This window comes from Pseudopodoces humilis, chromosome 21 (genome assembly GCF_049639895.1).
Source record: "Pseudopodoces humilis isolate 2021_Gansu_Grassland_sample_001 chromosome 21, ASM4963989v1, whole genome shotgun sequence".
In the NCBI taxonomy this organism is placed as follows: Eukaryota; Metazoa; Chordata; class Aves; order Passeriformes; family Paridae; genus Pseudopodoces; species Pseudopodoces humilis.
In genome coordinates, this window is record NC_142220.1 from 10,391,239 (window position 1) to 10,410,050 (window position 18,812).

Here is an 18,812-nt window from a genome sequence, read left to right on the forward strand (position 1 = left end):
CCGGTGCATCCCTGCAGTTCACCTGCCTGAACGAGGCAGCCCCAACCCTTTGGAATTGTCTATCCTCAGCTGCCGTGTGCAGGGAGCCGGGAATGCCTTCCAGCAGATGTGTTCTGTAGGAAACACACAGCTCAACACCAGCTCCAGCTCCAACCTGCACTCCTACCTCAGCAGTTGTGAATTTTTAAAGTGCCTGGAGAGAAGAGCTCAGCAGAAAGCTGAAAGAATCATCAGCACCCGTCCCTGCACTCCCCTGGCTGCCTTCTAAAGCCATTTGCCATCCTGATTTTAGCTTTACAAAGGCTGCTGTTGCACGGGGTGAGGTTTCTGGCACGGCCCAGAGGGGACAGAGAGAGCAGCACTTACCTGGGTTGCTCTTGGAGGTGCGCACCGGGGTGTAATGGTTTTTGGAAGAGGTTCTGACTGGGGTGTTCTCTTTGGGGGAGGTATCTATGGCCGAGATAGTCTCTCTTTCACAGTGTCCGATTGGGATTGGTCCCTGCTGCCTTAGGATGTCGGCCAGAGCCCTGGGGAGACAGAAAAACAAAAGGGGGGGGAAAAATGTATTTTCACACAGCTAAAATTCAGTATTTGTACTTGCACAGTCCGTGAATCCAGGAGCAGCTGGGTTTCTACCGTAAACAGAAAAAAAAAAAGCAAATTTATAATAATAAAATTTCAAAATATGGCTTAAAAGCTCTGTTTCTTTCTGTGTATCTGCTGCAAATATTTCCAGGCTTGCCTGGCTATTGTTTGGTATCTCATCTGCTCTCTGTAATTCACTTCAGCCCAGGGTTATGGTGCCTCTCCATCATTTCCTGCTCCTGGCACACAAAGCACTGCTGGCCCCAGCCCTGGCACCTCCCAAAGGTGACACCAAAACTGCCCTGCCCAAGCCAAACTCCTTCCAAACTGGCTCAGACCAGGAATGTGATCCCCACATCCTGAAATCCCTGGTTCTTCTGCACCAGCAGTGCTGGGAGTGGTTTTTAAAGGAGAACCACGAGCCAGAAGAATGGATTAACCAACTTCCAGGGGTTAATGTCAGCACAGCTCTGAGCCTACCTTGAGCTCTGTGCTCATCAGGGATTGCTTTAATGGCTGAATTCTCCCTGATATTCCCAGGAAAAAGCAATGCCACCCAGCTCAGCTGCAGACAATGTTTTCCCCTTGGATACTCCATGATTTTTTCCTCTCTGTGGATATCATGGACACAGTGAAATAATTACTGTGTGAAGTGCTCTGATTTTCCTAGGGTAGCCCCAAGTTCACTCCTGAGCCTTAGGAAAAGCAGGGAAGGGGTGGTTTGTGTGGGCTGTAAGGGACAGTGGCACATGAAAGCTGATGGAGTTTGAGCAGCTCCTTTCTCCTGGCACAGGGAACATGTCTGGAGTCACCTCAGATCCCAGGGGAGGTGTCAGGAGATGTCCCCTCACTGCACATTAATGAGGGGGATGCTGGTGTTGCTCATATCCACTTGGCATCCCTTAAATGCCACATTTCTGGGCTTTCACATGAGAAATAGTTTGGGACCTGGGTCAGATCCATTTTCCAAATCATTTCCTCTCCAGACTCCTGTCCCTGTACATAATGGATTGCAATACTAATGTACTCCACAGAAGGAACTCTTGGAGGATCTCAGAGGCTCCCAAGGAGGATCACATTGCTTCAGCAGCAGCCTGTACAGAATGAGGATATTTTTACCCTTTTTTTGATTATTTATTGGTTGTAGAGAGAGCAGACCTGGAGGCTGTACCCAGCCATGGGATATCTGGGTGTGCACACACACTGATCCTGAAGGGATTGCTGTTTGCAAGGACAGGAGAGCACAGACTGCACTGAGCCAGGCCCAGGGGGAGGTGAAGATGGCCATGAGAGATGGATGTTGAGCCTTGTGCCAGGCCAGGACTCCTTTGGTTTGCTCCTGGGGAAAGGAGGAACTGGTGTTTGGTGAGGAACTGGTGTTTGGTGAGGAACTGGCATTGAGGAACTGGTGTTTGGTGAGGAACTGGCATTGAGGAACTGGTGTTTGGTGAGGAACTGGTGTTTGCTGTTACCCCAAAGCTGCTGGATTCCTTCCCCCAGCCTGGCACAGAGCTGTGGGTGCCCCCAGCATGCCCAGCCATGTGTCCATAACTGGTCCCCACACCACAGGACACTTCTGACACTTTGGCTCCTTGCCCAAGGTCACGGAGAACAGGAGTGGCAGAACAGCTTGAGGCAGGTCCTGAGGCTCCTGCCCCTTGTGACAGCACAGGAGGAGAGGATTCATTCACCCCAGTAACCCTGGAGGCTTTTCCAGGCCAGAACCTGCCCCCTGCACCCAGCCCTGCTGCCCGGGGAGGATGGGGAGCCCAGTGAGCTCTGCCTGTTGGGCACCTCCCAGCACATCCAGCTGGAGACATCCCTTTTTCACAGGCTGGCAGACCTGAGCCCTTGGTGGGCATCTCCAAGGTGTATCAGGAATCAGAGGAGCATTTCATGGCATCTGCAGGGCAGAAACTCTGAGAGCCACGTTCCTATTGCACACATTTGCATCAGCACCGTTGTTTACTGGCCCACAGTGGCTTGGGCTCTCTCTGAACACTTGTCCCAGACACTGCGAGTGTCGAGAGTGCAATCACCCAGAGAACACTGAACAGGGTGGATAACTCCATTCATTCCAGATGTTTTCATGGAGGCAGCCAGGGAGGGGCTTAGAGAGGGCAGGGTGGGATGGGGCACACACAGGAGCTGGAGGAACTGGGGGTGTGGAAATGGGACAGAACAGAACGGTTCTGCCCCAAACTGAACGTGTTTAGCCTGACCAGAAGAGGCTAAAAGAGACCCTCCTCTGGCAAAGGGGATGAAAGGCTTGTGGTTTGACAGGAAAAATCACAGTGGGACAGAAAAACACTGGGATCCACAGGGGCTGAGGGGTCTCCACCCTTGGAGATCAAATTCAGCTTGAAAAAGCCATGAACAGTTTCCTCTACTGAAGTTTGTTTGTTTAAGCAGCAGGAGGGACCTCCACAGCTCCCTCCCAAGCTGATTTCTGCTCTGATGGAGTCTAGAACCACCTTTCACTGCAGGTCAGGCCTCTTCTCCCCTTCCTGCTGCCCTTCCTCCTGGGATTGTTACTCCCTGAGAGGGGCTGTGAGAACACCTTCCCTGCCTCCTGCACGGAGAGTTTACATCTCCTCACTAAAAACAACCAAGGTAATTCAAGTGAATACTCCCTGGAACAACCAAAGCTGGTGAGGAGAGTCTGAGTCCTCACAGACATTCCCCACCTGAGAGCTGAACCTGCTGCCCTCCACAAGGACAAAACCAGGACAACATTTCAGTCTCTGATCCTTGCCACAAACAACTCCACAGCTGAGAGCTGCACCTGGCAGAACAGTTTCAATCCTTTTTTGGTTTTCATCCTGAAGAGATGGTAGCAAGAGCCTCTCTCTGGGCTGGTTGCTGGTCACAACCTAACAAGGAAATGATTTTGGGTGCCAGACACCTGTAAAGGAGGAGACCTTTACTCCCAGACATAGTGAAGAAATCCCAGAAAAGTGATGCCTGCCCTGTCAGAGCGTGCATGAGATAAATTGGGCAGAAGTGTCCAAAGCAGCCCCGCCTGGTTTGAGTGCGTGCCTAAAGCCATGTGAGCTCAGCAATGCTGGAGGTGTCACCTTCTCATCCCCTAAATTCCCCAGTCTGAGTGTCCTGAGTGCTCATTCCTCACCCTCCTCGTGTCTCACAGAGGGAAGAAAAGACTGCTCAGAAGCAGCAGAACAAAACATTAGAGGTGGAGGAGAAAGCCCAACTTGGATGGAGCTGGATCGTTCCGTGCCAATTCAATCGCGGTGCTGTGTGGGATCCAGCTGATTTCCATAAAGCCCTGAGGTGCTGGAAGGTCAGACCCACTTGAAAGAGGAGGGATTTGGTTGGTGACAGTCCCTTGGGTCCAGCTGGCTCACTGCCCACTGCAAAGCTCCGGGAGAACAGACTCACTGGAATATTTGGGTCCTGTGTGTGCAGCCATTTGGGTACAATGAGTCCCACTGATGTCAGCAGCATCCTAATCACCTGCACAAGGATATGAGACACTCCAGAAACCTTCCTGTGACGACACATCTCTTATCTGAGGAACACAAACCTCCCTGGCTGGAGCGTGTCACCGTCCCTGCCGGAGATAAGGATTTGTGACACTTTTCCCTGGCGTCATCTCCGTGCCAGCGCTGAGGTTTCGCTCCAGAGCAGCCACAGGGCCAGCCAGGGCACTGCTCCAGGGAGCTGGACTGGCCTCTGGGAGGGAAACCATTCAAAAATGAATGTGTCCCGTGGCTGGGCAGCCCAGGCCGGGCTCCCAGGGATGGCTCCCGTGGCACTCTGGACAAATTGAGGACTTTGGGAAGAAAGCCAGTGGGAAGAACACTGGGGCTGCAAGGAAAGGAAGGGGCTGTGGCTGTTTTCAGAAGGAAAAATCAAGAGGATTTGGTGTAAATCCAAAGGAATCGAGGGGGTGGATGGAAACAGTGGGGCAGCAAGGCTGGGCATCAGCCTGGAAGGAGAAATGACAGACTTTGATCCCAAAATGTGGCTTTGGAGTCAGGGAGAAGGTGAAGCTGCAGGGCTGGGAGGGACCAGCTCACTGCAGCTCACCCTGCCCCTCTAACCCAGCCCCAGACCTGAATCTGCTCCCTGAATTTCCCATGAGGGAACAGTAGCTGGAGCACTGCTGTCCCCCCTCCCCAGCCTTTCTGGGAAAGTATTGTCCCATTTTCCCCTATCCACACATTCCCAACACTAATTACCAGTCTGAGTGTGGACACAGGTGTCCCTGCTGCTGAAGACAAAGGGGAGCTTTGGTGACAGCTCCACCAGGCTGGCCTGAGGGAAGTGAGATTGGAGTGAGGGGGCTGTGGATGCTGGATGGGAGAGGAAGAGCTCCCTGTTTCCAGCAGTGCAGGGGCTACACGCTCAGAACTCCACTGATTTGCCTTCTGAAAATCCCCTCTCGTGCAGACCCTAAAAATGGGGTGCTAGGAAACAGAATTTCCTGTTCCAAGCACCTGTGAACTTGGGGAAGAATGGAAGGAGAATGACCAAATGTGTCTGGCAGAGCAGAGTGAAAGGAGCAGAGTGAAAGTGTCTGGCTGAGCTGGAGCTGCTAAAAGCAGAGTGGGGATGGAGCTGGTGGCAGAACTCCAATCACGCCAGCACAGCCAGGATTTCACTACAAGTTCTTCCAAAAAAGCCAGGTTAAAGACTCCCCTATGCTCTGTTACTAACTGGGGAAGAAAGAGGCAGTTATTCCGGGAGATGGATTTACCCAGCCTGGAGCCAGCTCACCTGGAAGGGACAGCTCTCTCCGAGGGACAGCGTTTCGGTCACCAGCCACTCTCACAGAGGGCGGCCGTGCATTATTCATGGCTTGGCTCCTGTCCCCACACCTGCTGTGTGCCTTGGGAAGCTCCAAACGCTTCCAAACTGCAGCTGGACAGCCCTGGGGAGCTCCCTCATTCCAGGTGCTGCCAGCCAGGTCCTGTGTGCCCAGGGCTGGACAGTCCTGGGAGGTTCCCTCATTCCAGGGAGGTTCCCACATTCCAGGTGCCCCTGGCACCCCCTGGGCTGTGTCCCACAGCCTCTGGCAGGGCAGAGGTGGCCTCAGCCATCCCCCCCTGCTCCTGCTGGGCATCACCCTGACCGTGGCCAGGCCTTATCTCCACAGGTCACACTGCAAGCTGATCCATCAGGGAATTGCTGCTCTCCCTCGGGAGGCTCTGCCTTGTTTGTGGACGTGCAGGGGCTCAGCAGAGCCAGAGCTGCACCAGTCCCAGGCCAGCTGAAGAGAGAACTGGGCTCTGCACTGCCAGGAGCAGCAGTTCTGCACTGTTCCAGAGCAGGAACACCAGGAATGGGTTTTCACATGCCTAAATAGAGTGTGGTGGATGCCTGGCAGAGCTCTAAGAGCTCTCAGGGATGCACTGGGTGGGATTGCTGGGGTGTCTGTGCAGGGCCAAGGGTTGGACTGGATGATCCATGTCAGTCCCTTCCACCCTGGGATATTCCATGAGTCTGTGAGTCTGTGTGTGTCTCCAAGGACAGGTGAATTCACCCACGGAGTTAAGAAGGGAAAATACTAAACACTGGGATACCTTTCCAGTGAAGCATTTTCACCCAGCCCAAGCGAATATTCATTCTCAAAAATGCACATTGCAAGGAAAAATCAGATGTCTCCTGAGAAATCTTAATGTCAAATACAACTTGGGGAGCTCCTGGAATTTCATCCAGCTCTAAAGACAACCACTTCACACACCTCACACCAATGTCCAAGCTGAATAATCTCTTGCTATTGCTGGGATGTGGGCAAGGAATTTCCAGCGGTGACAGAGCTCAAAATGGGTGAGCCCAGTTCCTCTGAACACAGCCGGCCCAAAGAGAACAAAACTGTTACGTAAAGATTTGGTAATTAAAAGCTTAAATCGAACCTTTCCAAGGGATGTTTTCTGCAGAGAGATGTCACCCTGAGCAGAAAGTGTCCTCAGCAAGGGCAGGACCTGCACCTGAGCCATGGTGGGGCTGCTGGGGACAGTGAATGGCACGAGAGGATCGGTGCCCCCAGGTGCCACCGAGGCTCGGGCTGGCTGCAGGAGGAGCAGCCCCTGCGACCCCCCTGCCCCAGCTCCCACCCTCTCCCAGCCACCTGCAGCCCCTTCTCCTCCCAGAAAAAATGGGAGACTCCCTGGGAAGAGGAGAAAGACATCAGGGTGCAGGGCAGAGCGGGAAGCTGCGCAGGGCAGGAACAGAGCACGGCTCCTGAGCACAGAAAGGAGAGCAAACAAAACCAGCAGGTCTTGCTGGGTATGAGAGGCTGTAGAACAATGGCCCAGCTCTTTATCCTGCTCCTGCCTGTGCTGGGCATCCTCAGGCACAAACACAGCGGCAGAACCCGGTGCTCACGCGGCTTTGGGAGCGCACGTGGGGAAGGACCAGGCACAAAGGGTCTGGTTTTACACCAAATCCTCTGCTCAGGATTTGGGGTAAAAAGCTCCAGTTAAGGGGCTTTGAACTCACTGAAGAAAGCTGCACTCTGAAGAGCTCTCGCAACAAAGGAGGCTGTGGTGAGAGCCAGAGCACAGCATGGCATTTCTTGTGGAAGAATTCCGTGTTTATCCACCTGGGGAAGGAGATATCTGAGCTCTCCAAGCAATGCAGTGCACCCAGATCTAAGGAAACACAGCCAGCCCGTGTGAGTGGGGGCAAAGGCAAGCAACAAACACCCTGATCTCATTTCCCGAGAAAGTTCAGAAATGTTAAAAGGCATCTGATCTCCAAAGGCAGAGATCAACTGCTACTACTTAAGGATGTAAGAGATTACAAAACTAAAAGAAATAGAAGTTCAGAGCTACACTGGATTCCCTCGACACCTTGTGATGGAGTTGGACTAATAGAAAAAGTTAATTAGCAAGCAGGAAAATATCAAATAAATGGGAATTAGAGACACGGAGATGATTTGGTGGAGGCAGCGTGGTTTCTGAGCCTGGCCTCTCGTAATGGGAGAAGTTCAAAGGGAAAGGAGAAGCCCAGAAGCATCCAGAGGAAGGCAGTGGCCAGGCAGCCTCTGTGCTCCCACGGAGTCAATCTCTTCAAAAAATAGACTCAGAGAGGAAAACAAGGCAAAAAACCCCAATTATCAAACTGCAAACCACGACCAGAGCTCCAGACTGAAGCTTTCCCAGTGCGGGGAAGTGAAACAAAAGGAAGAATGTTTTGTACAGGTACCTGCACACAAATACACACCTGGCCTGGATTTGGGATCTGGACAATTCACTGTGCAAACAGGACAAGATCCAGGTGTTCTCCCTGCTCAGGAGTTACCCCAAATCCCGCCAGGTGCAGGGCTGGTTTGAAACAGAGCTAGTTCTGAGTAACTTCTCTGAGGTCACAAGTGGAAGATGTCCCTGCCCATGGCAGGAGGTGGAATGAGGTTTAAGGTTCCTCCCAACCCCATCCATAGTGTGATTTCTGTGATTTTATGGCTGCACCTGTCTTGGTTTTTCTTAGTTCAGTCTGACCTGTGGACCTGTATTCTGTGCCTGTGAGAGGGACAGGGCACTTCAGAGGAGAGACTCAGAAACCACCAGGATTAAACAACTCAAAGCGGGGCAAAGAGCAGCTGAAAGGCACCCGAGTGAGTCCGAGCAGAGTGAAAAAAGGCAGAGCACAAAAAACACATCAGTGGAAAGAGACTGAAAGCAGGAACAGCATCCAAGAAAGAAAACCTTCTGTAGAGTCCCTGTGGCCAGGTGTGTTCACAGCACTCCCTCCCTGCCCTGGGGAAGGATGGAGTCTGATTGTTTGGCTCCAGCAGCCCTCGGCAGCAGAGAGCAGAGCTGGAGGAGCTGCCTGTGATCCCCGTCTCAAACAGCGGGGCTGAGAAAGGCGCTCCTCAGAACCTGAACGCAGCTCCCTCCAGCAACCCCTCAGCAAGCACAGGGCCCCAGAGCTGCGGGGAGCTGCAGCCTGCAGGAACACAAACCCTGCTGCGTTTCAAGGTAGGCTCACACAGAGCAGATCCTTGGATCTGTGGGCAAACAGATCCACTGTCGGTGATTCCTGCTGGAATTCAGAGCCACGGAGCAGAAACGAGCAGGAATGGATGGATTTAGCTGTGGTCTCTACCTGGGGAAAGGATGTTCGTTTATAAAGGCTGTCAGTTATCACTCACAGAGCAGGAGATGCAGAGAGGCTATCGAGAATGGCAGCACAGATATCTTCCCTCTTTGCAGCAGCACAGATGCTGTGGGAGGAGGGTGAAGTGAAGCACAGCACAGAGCCTGTTTCCCTTCTCCCTTTGCCACCCCTCACACACACTCCGTGCAGGGCCAGACAAGGCCTTTTAGCAGCACTCAGAGCTGGTTTGCTGGGAAAAATCCCTGTGCTGCTTCCCAGGAGAGCAGCTGGGCTCCCACCAGTGCCCCAGGGCCAGCACTGCCACTGTGTCCCAGTGGCTTCAGCTGGCCAGTGGGATGCACTTGGGATATTTCAATCCTGAGCTGCTGACTATCCAGGCTCCAGTCTGTGCACTCCCAGCTCAGCAGACAGTGCTGCTGAGGCTAAACAGGGGTCGTGGAGCAGTGCTACATCTGTGAATTATTTTTGTTCTCTAGTGTGGGGATGCAGGGTCATGGCCACGGAATGAGAACATTCTGTGTCACCCCTTCTTGCTGCAGAAAAACTCACTCAGCTTTGGAAAGAACCAGCTGATATTCCCTGCTCAAAGATTCCCTAACTAATCCCCATACTGAAAGTAAAGCAAACACTTCTTAAATTTCGCTTAAGAAATGCTGGAGAAAAGAAAACAACCCTGGCAACGAGACCAAAACAAACCGTCCTCACCAACGCGTGAGAGAGCATCAGCACACACAATATTGGGTGTCATTTTCAGAAACCAGCCCCAGCTCCTACCTGGAGCCCAGGTAGCCCCTAAAGCAAGAGGCAGCTCTATATGGCCAGGCTGAAAAATCCTATAATTACAAAAAAAAAAGAAAAAAATAAAAAAGAAAATCAGTTCCACTGAAAACATTACAAGCGTTTCTGTAAAATGGGAATATTTCAGCTCCTGGTTTTCAAAGCACTTCCACTTAACTGCTGCTAGAAACAACTGTCTCAGCGACTGCCACTGCTGAGCCCAGAATCACAGCAGTGCCTGTGCTTTAAAGGGATGTGGCAGAGCCTGGAAACAGGAGCAGATTCCAGCTCGGAGCTGCACACACAGCTCTGTGTGCACGGCCAGCCCTCCCTTCCCCAGCAGAGTGACAGCTCTCCCATGAATTTGTAAACCCTCCTATCATCCAAAGACATTAAATGAGCCCTGCCTCCCTCAAAATGTTCTTTCTAAGTGAGTTCATAAGGATTTTCTGTAAAAGCTGGCTGAGAAATGAGCATAGGGATAACATCCACACACGGCACTGCTCTGTGAGCGTTTATGAGGAAGTAAAATTTACAGTGCGATCCTGCTCGCGGTGAAGTGCAGGGAAGTCCTGACTGATCTTCCCTGCCCGTGGGACACCAGCCCAAGAGGCTTTTCCAGCCCCCTGTACCAAGTTCTGCTCATCTGCTGCTCTCCTCTCGCAGAGGACGCACACTGAGGTTTAATGCACTCGCCACCACTACAGAGGATTGCTCTGGATGTTACACCTCGCTCCAGCTGACACGACCTCAAACAGACAGAAATATCCAACCCCATCCTGTTTTCCTCCTCCCCTGTTTTACCCCTCAGCAGCTGCCAGAGACAAAGCCAGACCATCCCTCTCCTGGTGTTCACATTCTGCTAGAGCACCGAGAGCGCTGAGCCCGATGCAGGAGATGCACTTCACAATATTTAAACCCTTGTCTGATGTTGATCAAGTTCAGGTAACACAGCTCTGAAAGGTATAATCTTTTACCAGCTACCATATTATAGAAGTCAATCAACTCCCTAAAACGCTCTGGAAGTCAAGCTTCCCGAGCACTCAATCTGCCATTCATACTTCTACACACAGGTGAATCATTTCACCAGAACTTATCTAAATAAAGCAAAGCAAGCATCAAAGAAATGAAAACATCAGGAAGAATCCAGACAAGTCTGGCAACACTGGCTCTGATTTCCAAGGGTGAAGGATCCAACCCTGCAGCAGGCTGGAGCTGGAGCAGAAGTAACATATGGACATCCAACTCAGATTTCCAAATTTAGTGTGAAGATAAGGCCCAGGCAAAGTTGCCTTGAAGCCAGAAGAGCTGGGCAGCTGGGGAACCATCCCTTAGTTAACAAAAGACTTAAAAGAGCCGATTTTCTGGCTAAGCCACTTGCAGGACCCTCACCTGTACACAGCTGTGCGCAGTTTTTAACACTGTCAAGTTATATCCTTGCAGGGACCAGGGGCAGGTGGGATTTGGAATGGAATATGTGGGCCAGACCCTCAGCAAGTGTAAACCAGCCTCGCTGCAGGGAGAAGTCTAAATAAAACACATCTTCCCAAATAAATAAAAACTGTTTCACTCATCTCTTTTTCCCTTGTAAAAAAGTAATATTCCTCCCCCCAGTCTCTGTTGATTGCAGCTGAAGTTTAGCCTTAAAAATATGGTCAATGATTTCAAGAGTTTTGATTAAAAAAATCCTCATTAAAATAATTTTTAGGAAGCATTATCTGCTAGATCTAAGGTCTTTCCCCCTGATTCTCACCACTGTTCTTCTAAAGGAGCCTTTCACCAATTTTTATGTTCAGACACAGGCAGCTCTCGGATTCATGGCACGCAAGCAGCACTCATCGTTTGGAGGGACTTTTTCATCATAAAATAAATATGAACTGAGAGAGAACACTCATTTGTCCAAAAGGAGGATTGCTAGAGACGCTTGAGCTTTTGCTTTGAAGCAGGATTTTCTGTGCCACGTTCCCTGTCATGAGCGCTGTGGAACACCGCTGCCGAGGGGACACCGAGCCGCCTCTCCGAGGCGAGGACAGATTTCCCGGGATTTGGAGAGGGAGCCGAATGAAACAGGGAATGTGCGGAGCTCTGCCTGCCACCAGCGCGTCCCCACACAGCCCCAGGCAGCACCCGGGGCTTCAGAGCCATCCCCTCCACACTTCCCAAACTTCTCCCTGGCCGGGCAGGGCAAGACCCGCAGGGTCCGAGCGGCTCTGCTGCCCCTGGGGTGTGCAGGGCGAGCATTGGGGAGGGGGAGATGGGGGAGTTTGGGGGCTGCTGAGGATCCCGGGGGCAGGAGGGGAGTGCAGGGGACAGGAGGGATGTGGGGGGGGACCGGGGGGCAGGAGGGGAGTGCAGGGGTAGGGAGAGCAAGTCGGGATGCTGGGGGAGACTCCGGGGGGCAGGAGGGGCTGTCGGGTGCCGGAGAACAGGAGGGGGCTCCGAGGGGTAAAAGGGGGTGTCGGGGTGCAGAGGGGGGCTCTGGGGGGGCAGAAGAGGGGTGCCGGGATGCCGAGGGGCAAGGGCGACGTTCTGGGATGTAGAAGAGGTTGCCGGGGGCAGGAGGGGGTGCAAGAGGACAGGAGGGGGGGGGGGGGGGCAGAAGGGGGGTGACGGGGGTCAGGAGGGGGTGCAAGAGGACAGGATGGGGTGCAGAGGGACAGAGGGGGGTGCCGGGGGACAGAAGGGGGGTGCCGGGTTGCAGACGGGGACCCGGGGTGCGGGGGCGGCTACGCTTGGAGCTCCGGGACGGACTCTTGGCAGAGAGGGCAGCGCAGAGCTGTCCGGGAGCTGTCCGGGAATTATCCGGGAGCTGTCCGGGAACAGTCTGGGAATTATCCGGGAGCTGTCCGGGAACAGTCCGGGAATTATCCGGGAGCTGTCCGGGAACAGTCCGGGAATTATCCGGGAGCTGTCCGGGAACAGTCCGGGAATTATCCGGGAGCTGTCCGGGAATTATCCGGGAGCTGTCCGGGAACAGTCCGGGAATTATCCGGGAGCTGTCCGGGAACAGTCCGGGAATTATCCGGGAGCTGTCCGGGAACAGTCCGGGAATTATCCGGGAGCTGTCCGGGAATTATCCGGGAGCTGTCCGGGAATTATCCGGGAGCTGTCCGGAGCTGTCCGCGGAGCCGGTGCTGAAGGCACCGGGAAGCGACCACAAAGGCGGCCGCGGGAGAAGGAGCACGGGGCAGCAGGACAGGCCCCGGGGTGGGCAGTGGGATGGCCAGAGGGGTGAGGGTTGCCCTGGTCGGACCGTGGGAAGGAAGAACCCCTGGGCAGAGGCTGGAAAGGGAAAATCCTTTGGTGGATGGTGCAAAGAGGCAAGCCTCGGAGAGCCTTTGCAAAAGGGGAAAGCCTTGGATAAATGACTCAAGGGGGGACCCCGCGAAGCGGCAGCACAGAGGGAAATGGATTGGACAGCTGGCACAGAACGGGAGCCGTCGGAGAGCCATGGCACTGGGGAAACCCTGGGGAGGGTGGAGCAGGGGAAACTCAGGGTGAGCCAGAACAAACCGAGAGACCCAAGTGGGTTCACAGGGACACTCCTCGGGCAGAGGGGGAGGCAGGAGAACCTCGGACAGTGGTGTAAAAACTGAGCCTTTGGACAACAAGCACGAAGGTGGAATCCTCGGAGGAGCCACGCAACGGGAAACTCTCGGGCAGGCTGCACAGCTGACAGCTGCACGTCTCGGCTGGGCAGCGCGACGGCGAAACCCTCGAGTGGACTTTGCCAAGGGGGAGCGCTCGGCCAGGGGCGTCCCGGGGGAGAAGGGGCGCTGGGAGCAGGGGAAGGAGCGCACCTGTGAATGTTCATCTCCCGGGGCGGGCGCCGCGCCTTGTCGTAGGCCACCTTGGCAAAGACGCCGGCGATGAGCACGAAGGCGATGGCCCCGCACGAGATGTAGACGGTGGCGTTGGTGCTGTCCTTGTCCGGGTCGTACTTGTTGGCGTCCCCGTCGCCTCCGTCGCCGCCGTCGGCGGGCAGGGCGCCGCTGGCCGTGGTGGGGTGGGCCCACTCGGGGCTCTTGTAGTTGCGGCACAGGCTCTGGTTGAGCTTCTCGGCTCGCTTGTTGCAGCAGAAGCGGTAGAAGCAGGTGCCGCAGCAGTAGCGGAAGCCCGTGAGGCTGTTGTTGCACTCGAACTCCTTGTCCCACTGCCCGCTCACGTCGTAGTACCCCCAGCACGTTTCGTGCGCCGGGGCCGAGCCCCCGCCGCCGCCCCCGCCCCCGGGGGCTGCCTTGCCGCCCCCCGCGCCCTTGCCGCGCCCGGGCAGCGCCGTGGGGGCGGCCCCCGGGCCCGCCAGCGTCTGGTTCAGGAGCTCTTTGCCCGGCTTGGGGGTCCGCCGCGGCGCCGCCGCCCCCTGGGTCCGGTTGCCCTTGGCGCGGGGGGGCCCGGCCGCCTGCGCGGGCAGCAGCAGCAGCAGGGCCAGGAGCTGCAGGGAGAGCAGGAGCAGCGGCAGCAGCAGGTGCCGCGGCCCCATGGCGAGGGGCGAGGCGGGGGGCGCGGCGCGGGGGGCGCGGCGGGCGGGGTGGGGGCTCAGCGGCCGCGGCGCTGCCCCATGGAGCGGGGCGGGGGCGCGGGGAGCGGCCGGGGGTTCCCGCTGCTGCCGCCGCTCTGGCCCCCCAGCGGCGGCTGCCCGGCGCCGGGCGCTTCATGCCGGAGCGCAGCGAGCGGCGGAGCCCGGCGGAGCGCGGCTGGAGGCGGCGGGGTCCCGGCGCTGCTCCGGCGAGGGGCTGCGAGAGACGGGGAGAGGGTAGGAGCGCGCCGCGCCCGGGCAGCCCGGCCCGCCCCCGCCCGCCCGCCCCTTGCCCACGGCCTTACCATGCCGGAGCGGGACTGCAGCGGGGCCGCGGGGCTGCCCGCGCTCCTCGCCGAGCCGGGGGCGGAGCGGAGCGGCGCCGAGCCGGGCGCGGAGCAGGGGCGGGCGCCGAGCCGAGCCGGGAGCCGGGGAAGGACCGCCCACCGCTGCCGGCCCGCTCCTGACATCACCGGGACCGCGGCGCGCCGCTCCGCCGGCACCCCGGCACCGCCGCCGGCCCGCCCGGGCAGCGCCGGCCCTCGGGGAAGGGTCCCGGGGCGGGGGGTCCGGGTAGGGCCGGGGGGTGCGGACCTTGTGCGCGTCCCCCGGGATATGGTCCTGGCAGGGGTGTGGTGGGTGGCCACCGTACCTGTCCCTGCTGGTCTGAGGAGCTCCTGGCAGGGATGTGGTCCCTAGAGGTGTGTGAGGGGTGAGGATCCCATTCCCGTCCCCGGGGGTGTGGTCCTGGCAGGGATATGGTCCCTAGAGGTTTGTGTGACCCTGAACCTGTCCCAGGGCAGTGTCCGCAGCACAACTTGCTGCTGGGCGCTCAGTGTCCCCAGGGCTGTCCGGCTCCCCTGCCCTGCCAGCCCTGCACAAGCTTCCCAGGCTTCCCAGGGATTGCAGCTCCAGCCGGGGGCTGTTGGCACCTCCTGGGAAGGTGCACCGCGTCCAGCTAGGTCCCAGTTCCTGCTCCCCGATGTGCCCGGCGTGGAGAGAGAGCAGCACCCCCACCCCAGCCTGATACACTCCCCACTTTTTCCAAGCGTTCCCCCTACAGGAGAGCTCTGGGATGCTGCGAGGATGGGCTGGCACTGCCCTGGGCTGCCCAGTCACCCGGGCACAGCCACCACAGGTTTGTTCTGAGCAAGATCCCTTCCGGCACAGAAGCTTTCGCTGCTGTGAGCCACGGCCAGAGAGGCAGAATTTCCTCAAAGTCCTGGTGCTTCCCCCGTGTCCCACTGCAAACCCAGCTAAAGCCTCTACAAACATTTCCTGGAGACTGGCAAGGTGTGAGGACACACAGGACAGCGAGGAATCCCAGCGAGGGGGAGATGGGAACTGAAGGGATCCCTGCAGCTGCAGGGCAGGACAGTTTTCAGGAGAGCAGGGAAGGTGTAGGAGGAAGAGAGCAATGGAAAGTGAGAACACCCCCTAAAAATCCTGTCTTGCACCATGTGGGAATCATTTCCTCAAGCTACCAAGGTCTGAGTGCCCACAGCTCCCTTGATAACTCCACGGGCTGAGGTTGGCAAAGAAAGCTTCAGCTCTGCCGTGGAAAGCTGCTCTGGTGCTGGGAAGCACCTGGGCAAATTGAAAATCCCTTCATTCCTCACAGACAGTCACCCCTCATGGAGTTAAGGGAGGTGGGAAATGAACGCCATGGGGTCCCAGGGCTCAGCAGTGCCTGACCCCAGACTCAAACCTGAGGCAGAAGAAGGCAGACTGGGGTCAGCGTGGCCACCCAGGGCAGTCTGGGCTGGTTTAATTCACTCACCCCTCTGAACCCCCCTGCCCTGAACCCAGCTCCTCTGGTCCCTCCTTGGGGAAAACCTTCCTGAGTGACCTCCAAACCCTGACACCAAAAAGCAGATTTGACTGATGTAGGATGGGATTTCCAAACGGAGCCTTCCACATGTCCTCATCAAATTCACCACAGAAAGCATCTTCAGCCTTGGGCTGCCTTGGAACTCTGTCCCTGCTTCTCCAAGGCTTTGCAAAGTGTGGGAGGCACCCAGATGGAACAATCCGTGTCCTTCCCTCACCTGGCTGCTCCCTGCACACCTACACAGGAACGAGGGCTCTGCAGGGGCTCTGCTCAGGGGAGAGGAGCTGCCACTCCAAAAACCCAGCGTCCTCTCCCAGGTGGGCAAGGCTTCCTGCTGAAGCAATCCTTGGGGAAAAGATCCCGTGTTTTTGAGACAGAAACAACTGGCAGACTTCTGTCCTTACACCAAGCGTTACAAGGACACAGAGAATGCCCGGTGGAACACTGAGTGTCAGCCTTTCTGCCCCACGGGATATTTGGGGGCTGAGATTGGCTTTTTTCCTCCGGAACTGGCTGAGCCTTGGACTCCTCTGATGCCACCACGGCTTTATCACACCAAAGTGACGATGAAACCCCACCCAGACGCCTCTGCCTCCTCCTGCTCGATTTCTCAACACCACCGAGCAAGCTAAAGAGGGACAGAGCTTCCCTGGATCCCCGCTATGATCCCACTGCCTTGCCTGGAGCCAAAATACGGGAGAGAAGAAGCCGAAGCAAATGTGAAAAGTAGGAAAGAGTCCCCAAGGAGCAGCGTTGGATTTCTGGGACTTTCCTGGGATTTGGAGCCGCGTTTCTGGCTGTGGAATGAGGGACAGAGGCTGAGATGCTCGTGGGAGAAAAAGCCTGTGCTGCACTCCCCCCGTGCCGCGGAGCTGTGTGACAGTGACTCCGTGACAGCTCCCCAGCTCCATCCCCGCCTGGAAGTCACTCCAAAACCTCCAGCACTTTCTCTTTTATCTCCCGTCCCATCCTCCCCAGGTTGTTTTTGGCAGCGTGACTGTTCCAGAGCTGTTTTCTTGTTTATCTTCTTTGGCGGCTGCTTTCATCTCCGTGCCGGAGCTGCCGCGGCTGCAGGCGGGGAAGGGAAGTGCAGGTTCAGAAACTCCCGAAATCCAATTCCTCCCCTTTAGCCCCTTTTCCTGCCGCCCCTCACCGGCCTCTGATGACTTTGTGAGGAGTTTCTAATGAGCCTGATGCGCTCAAAAGCTGATTCCTCCTCGTCGGGGGATTCAATTGTGACCGCGAATCTTCATTAAAACGAGCCCAGCACTTTGGACCTAATTTTTCTTCTAAAATTAATGTAGCTACAAAAAGCTCCTAATGTGAGTTTGGGGGATTATTTCTGTGGAGCTGGATTCCTTCTCACTCGAGCAGGAATGGGTGGATCCCGGGTTTGTTCCAGGTCCAAGCCAGGCTGAACAGAAAGCAGGGAAAGGCGAGGGGAGCAATCAGGCTCGGGGGTGGCAGAGCCTCACACAGACAGTGCCAGATGTGCTCAGCTCCTCCTGCGGCTTCTGAGCAGCTGCCTCAAAGGACAGGACAAGAAACCAGAGCAAACCAGGGCTATTTCACTGCTTTTCATGGTGTATTCTCTGCTGCCCGAGAGGATTCTGTGGTTTGTATGGTTTTGTACAATTTGAGGAGCCGGGATTCTCTTTCCCCATGGGAACATCTTGGTTCTTTCTCGCTGTTCCCATCCCTCAGCCCAGTGGCACAGCTCTGTCCTGCAGCTGTGACGTGTCCCTGTCTCCTGCTGGCTCTCAGGGGCCAGGGACAGATATGAGCTGTGCCCAGCTGTGCAGACAAGGTGCCACCAGCACACCTGGCAGAGGTGCAGGGACTTCACTGAGATGTCCCCAGCACTGGCCAGGCACTTCAGCAATGCACTCACTACAAATGGGGCCATCTGCAAGTGGAAGACAAAGGAACTTCTGCAGTAAATGGGAAATTCCTCATTATTTATCCAGCTCTGTTCATGAAGAAGTCTTTAGAAAGTGCTTTTAGCACTGCAATTCTGCAAAACCCTAAATTTTCCTGATATCCAACCTAAATCTCCCCTTTTTTTGTTCAAAGCTGTTCCCCCTTGTCCTGTCAGTCCAGCCTTATAAGTCTCCTCTCCGTTTTTCTTGCAGGCTCCTTCCCAATATTATCAGGAAATCCAGCACAAGGGAAAGCCTCCAAGTGTCCTCTGCAAACTGTGACATCCCCTGGGGATCCAGGGAGAAAGAAGGGAATGCAGAGACCTCAGCATGGGTTTCTCTTTCCTGTGTGATTCCTCCAGGCCCGTCAGGCTGGGACAGATAATTTCATCAGCTTTGGCTTCCTACCTTTGTTTGGGGCTTCTCCAGGGTGGAGGGCAGCACACACCTGAGGGTGACACCTGCCCAGACTATCAGGGGTTAATTTCCTTTATCTGGCTGCATGTGCCCAGAAGGGAGAGCAGTGTGAGCTTTTCTTTTCCGTGTCATTACAGTCCCTGCTGGCGCTTCCATCACCAGTGTGGCACAGCCTGTCGCTTCTCTCCCAGCCAGGCACTGCTCCCTCAGGGCCCCACAGATCTGGTTTTTCCCGGGATCTGGCACACCCAGCAGCGACTCATCCATCCAGATTGCCCAGCAGCCCCAGGCAGCCCGAGGCAGGAGGAGCCGTCCCAGCCAGCAGAGGAGCAGATGGAAGGAGCCAGGCTGAACATGCACACCTTGCACGGTCGTTCCCCAGCCAGGGCTGGATGCAGGTGATAACTCCAGCGAGATGAGAGCAATTAGCACTGATTTGATGCTGCCTCCAAGCCCAGCAATGTGGAACTCAAGGAGCTCCCAGGCTCTGCGGCCCAACCTGGCTGTGTCCATCAGCCAGGCCACCACGGCCAGCTCAGGCACAGCCAGCCCTGAGGTGACGTGAACAGGACTTTTCCTTCCCTCCAAACATCTTCCACTGGCTCTGACTCTTTCATCTGGTTGCACTCATTTAGCAGCAGAAACCAGGCACTCAAGGCCAGGCAGGAGGGCATTTGCAGCC

The 18,812-nt window shown here is 55.8% G+C and overlaps 1 protein-coding gene across 1 annotated transcript in view; it reads right to left on the reverse strand.

Annotated features, from left to right (window-relative positions):
• SHISA6 (shisa family member 6) overlaps window positions 1-13,927 on the reverse strand; it is a 173,631-nt gene extending 159,704 nt beyond the window's left edge. Inside the window, exons 1-2 of the mRNA XM_005530942.2 lie at window positions 13,248-13,927; window positions 367-527 (exon numbers count right to left, since the gene is read on the reverse strand). Coding sequence (XP_005530999.1) covers window positions 367-527; window positions 13,248-13,927 — 841 coding nt within the window. The remainder of the gene's footprint in view (window positions 1-366; window positions 528-13,247) is intronic.
• Between the last annotated feature and the right edge of the window lie 4,885 nt (window positions 13,928-18,812).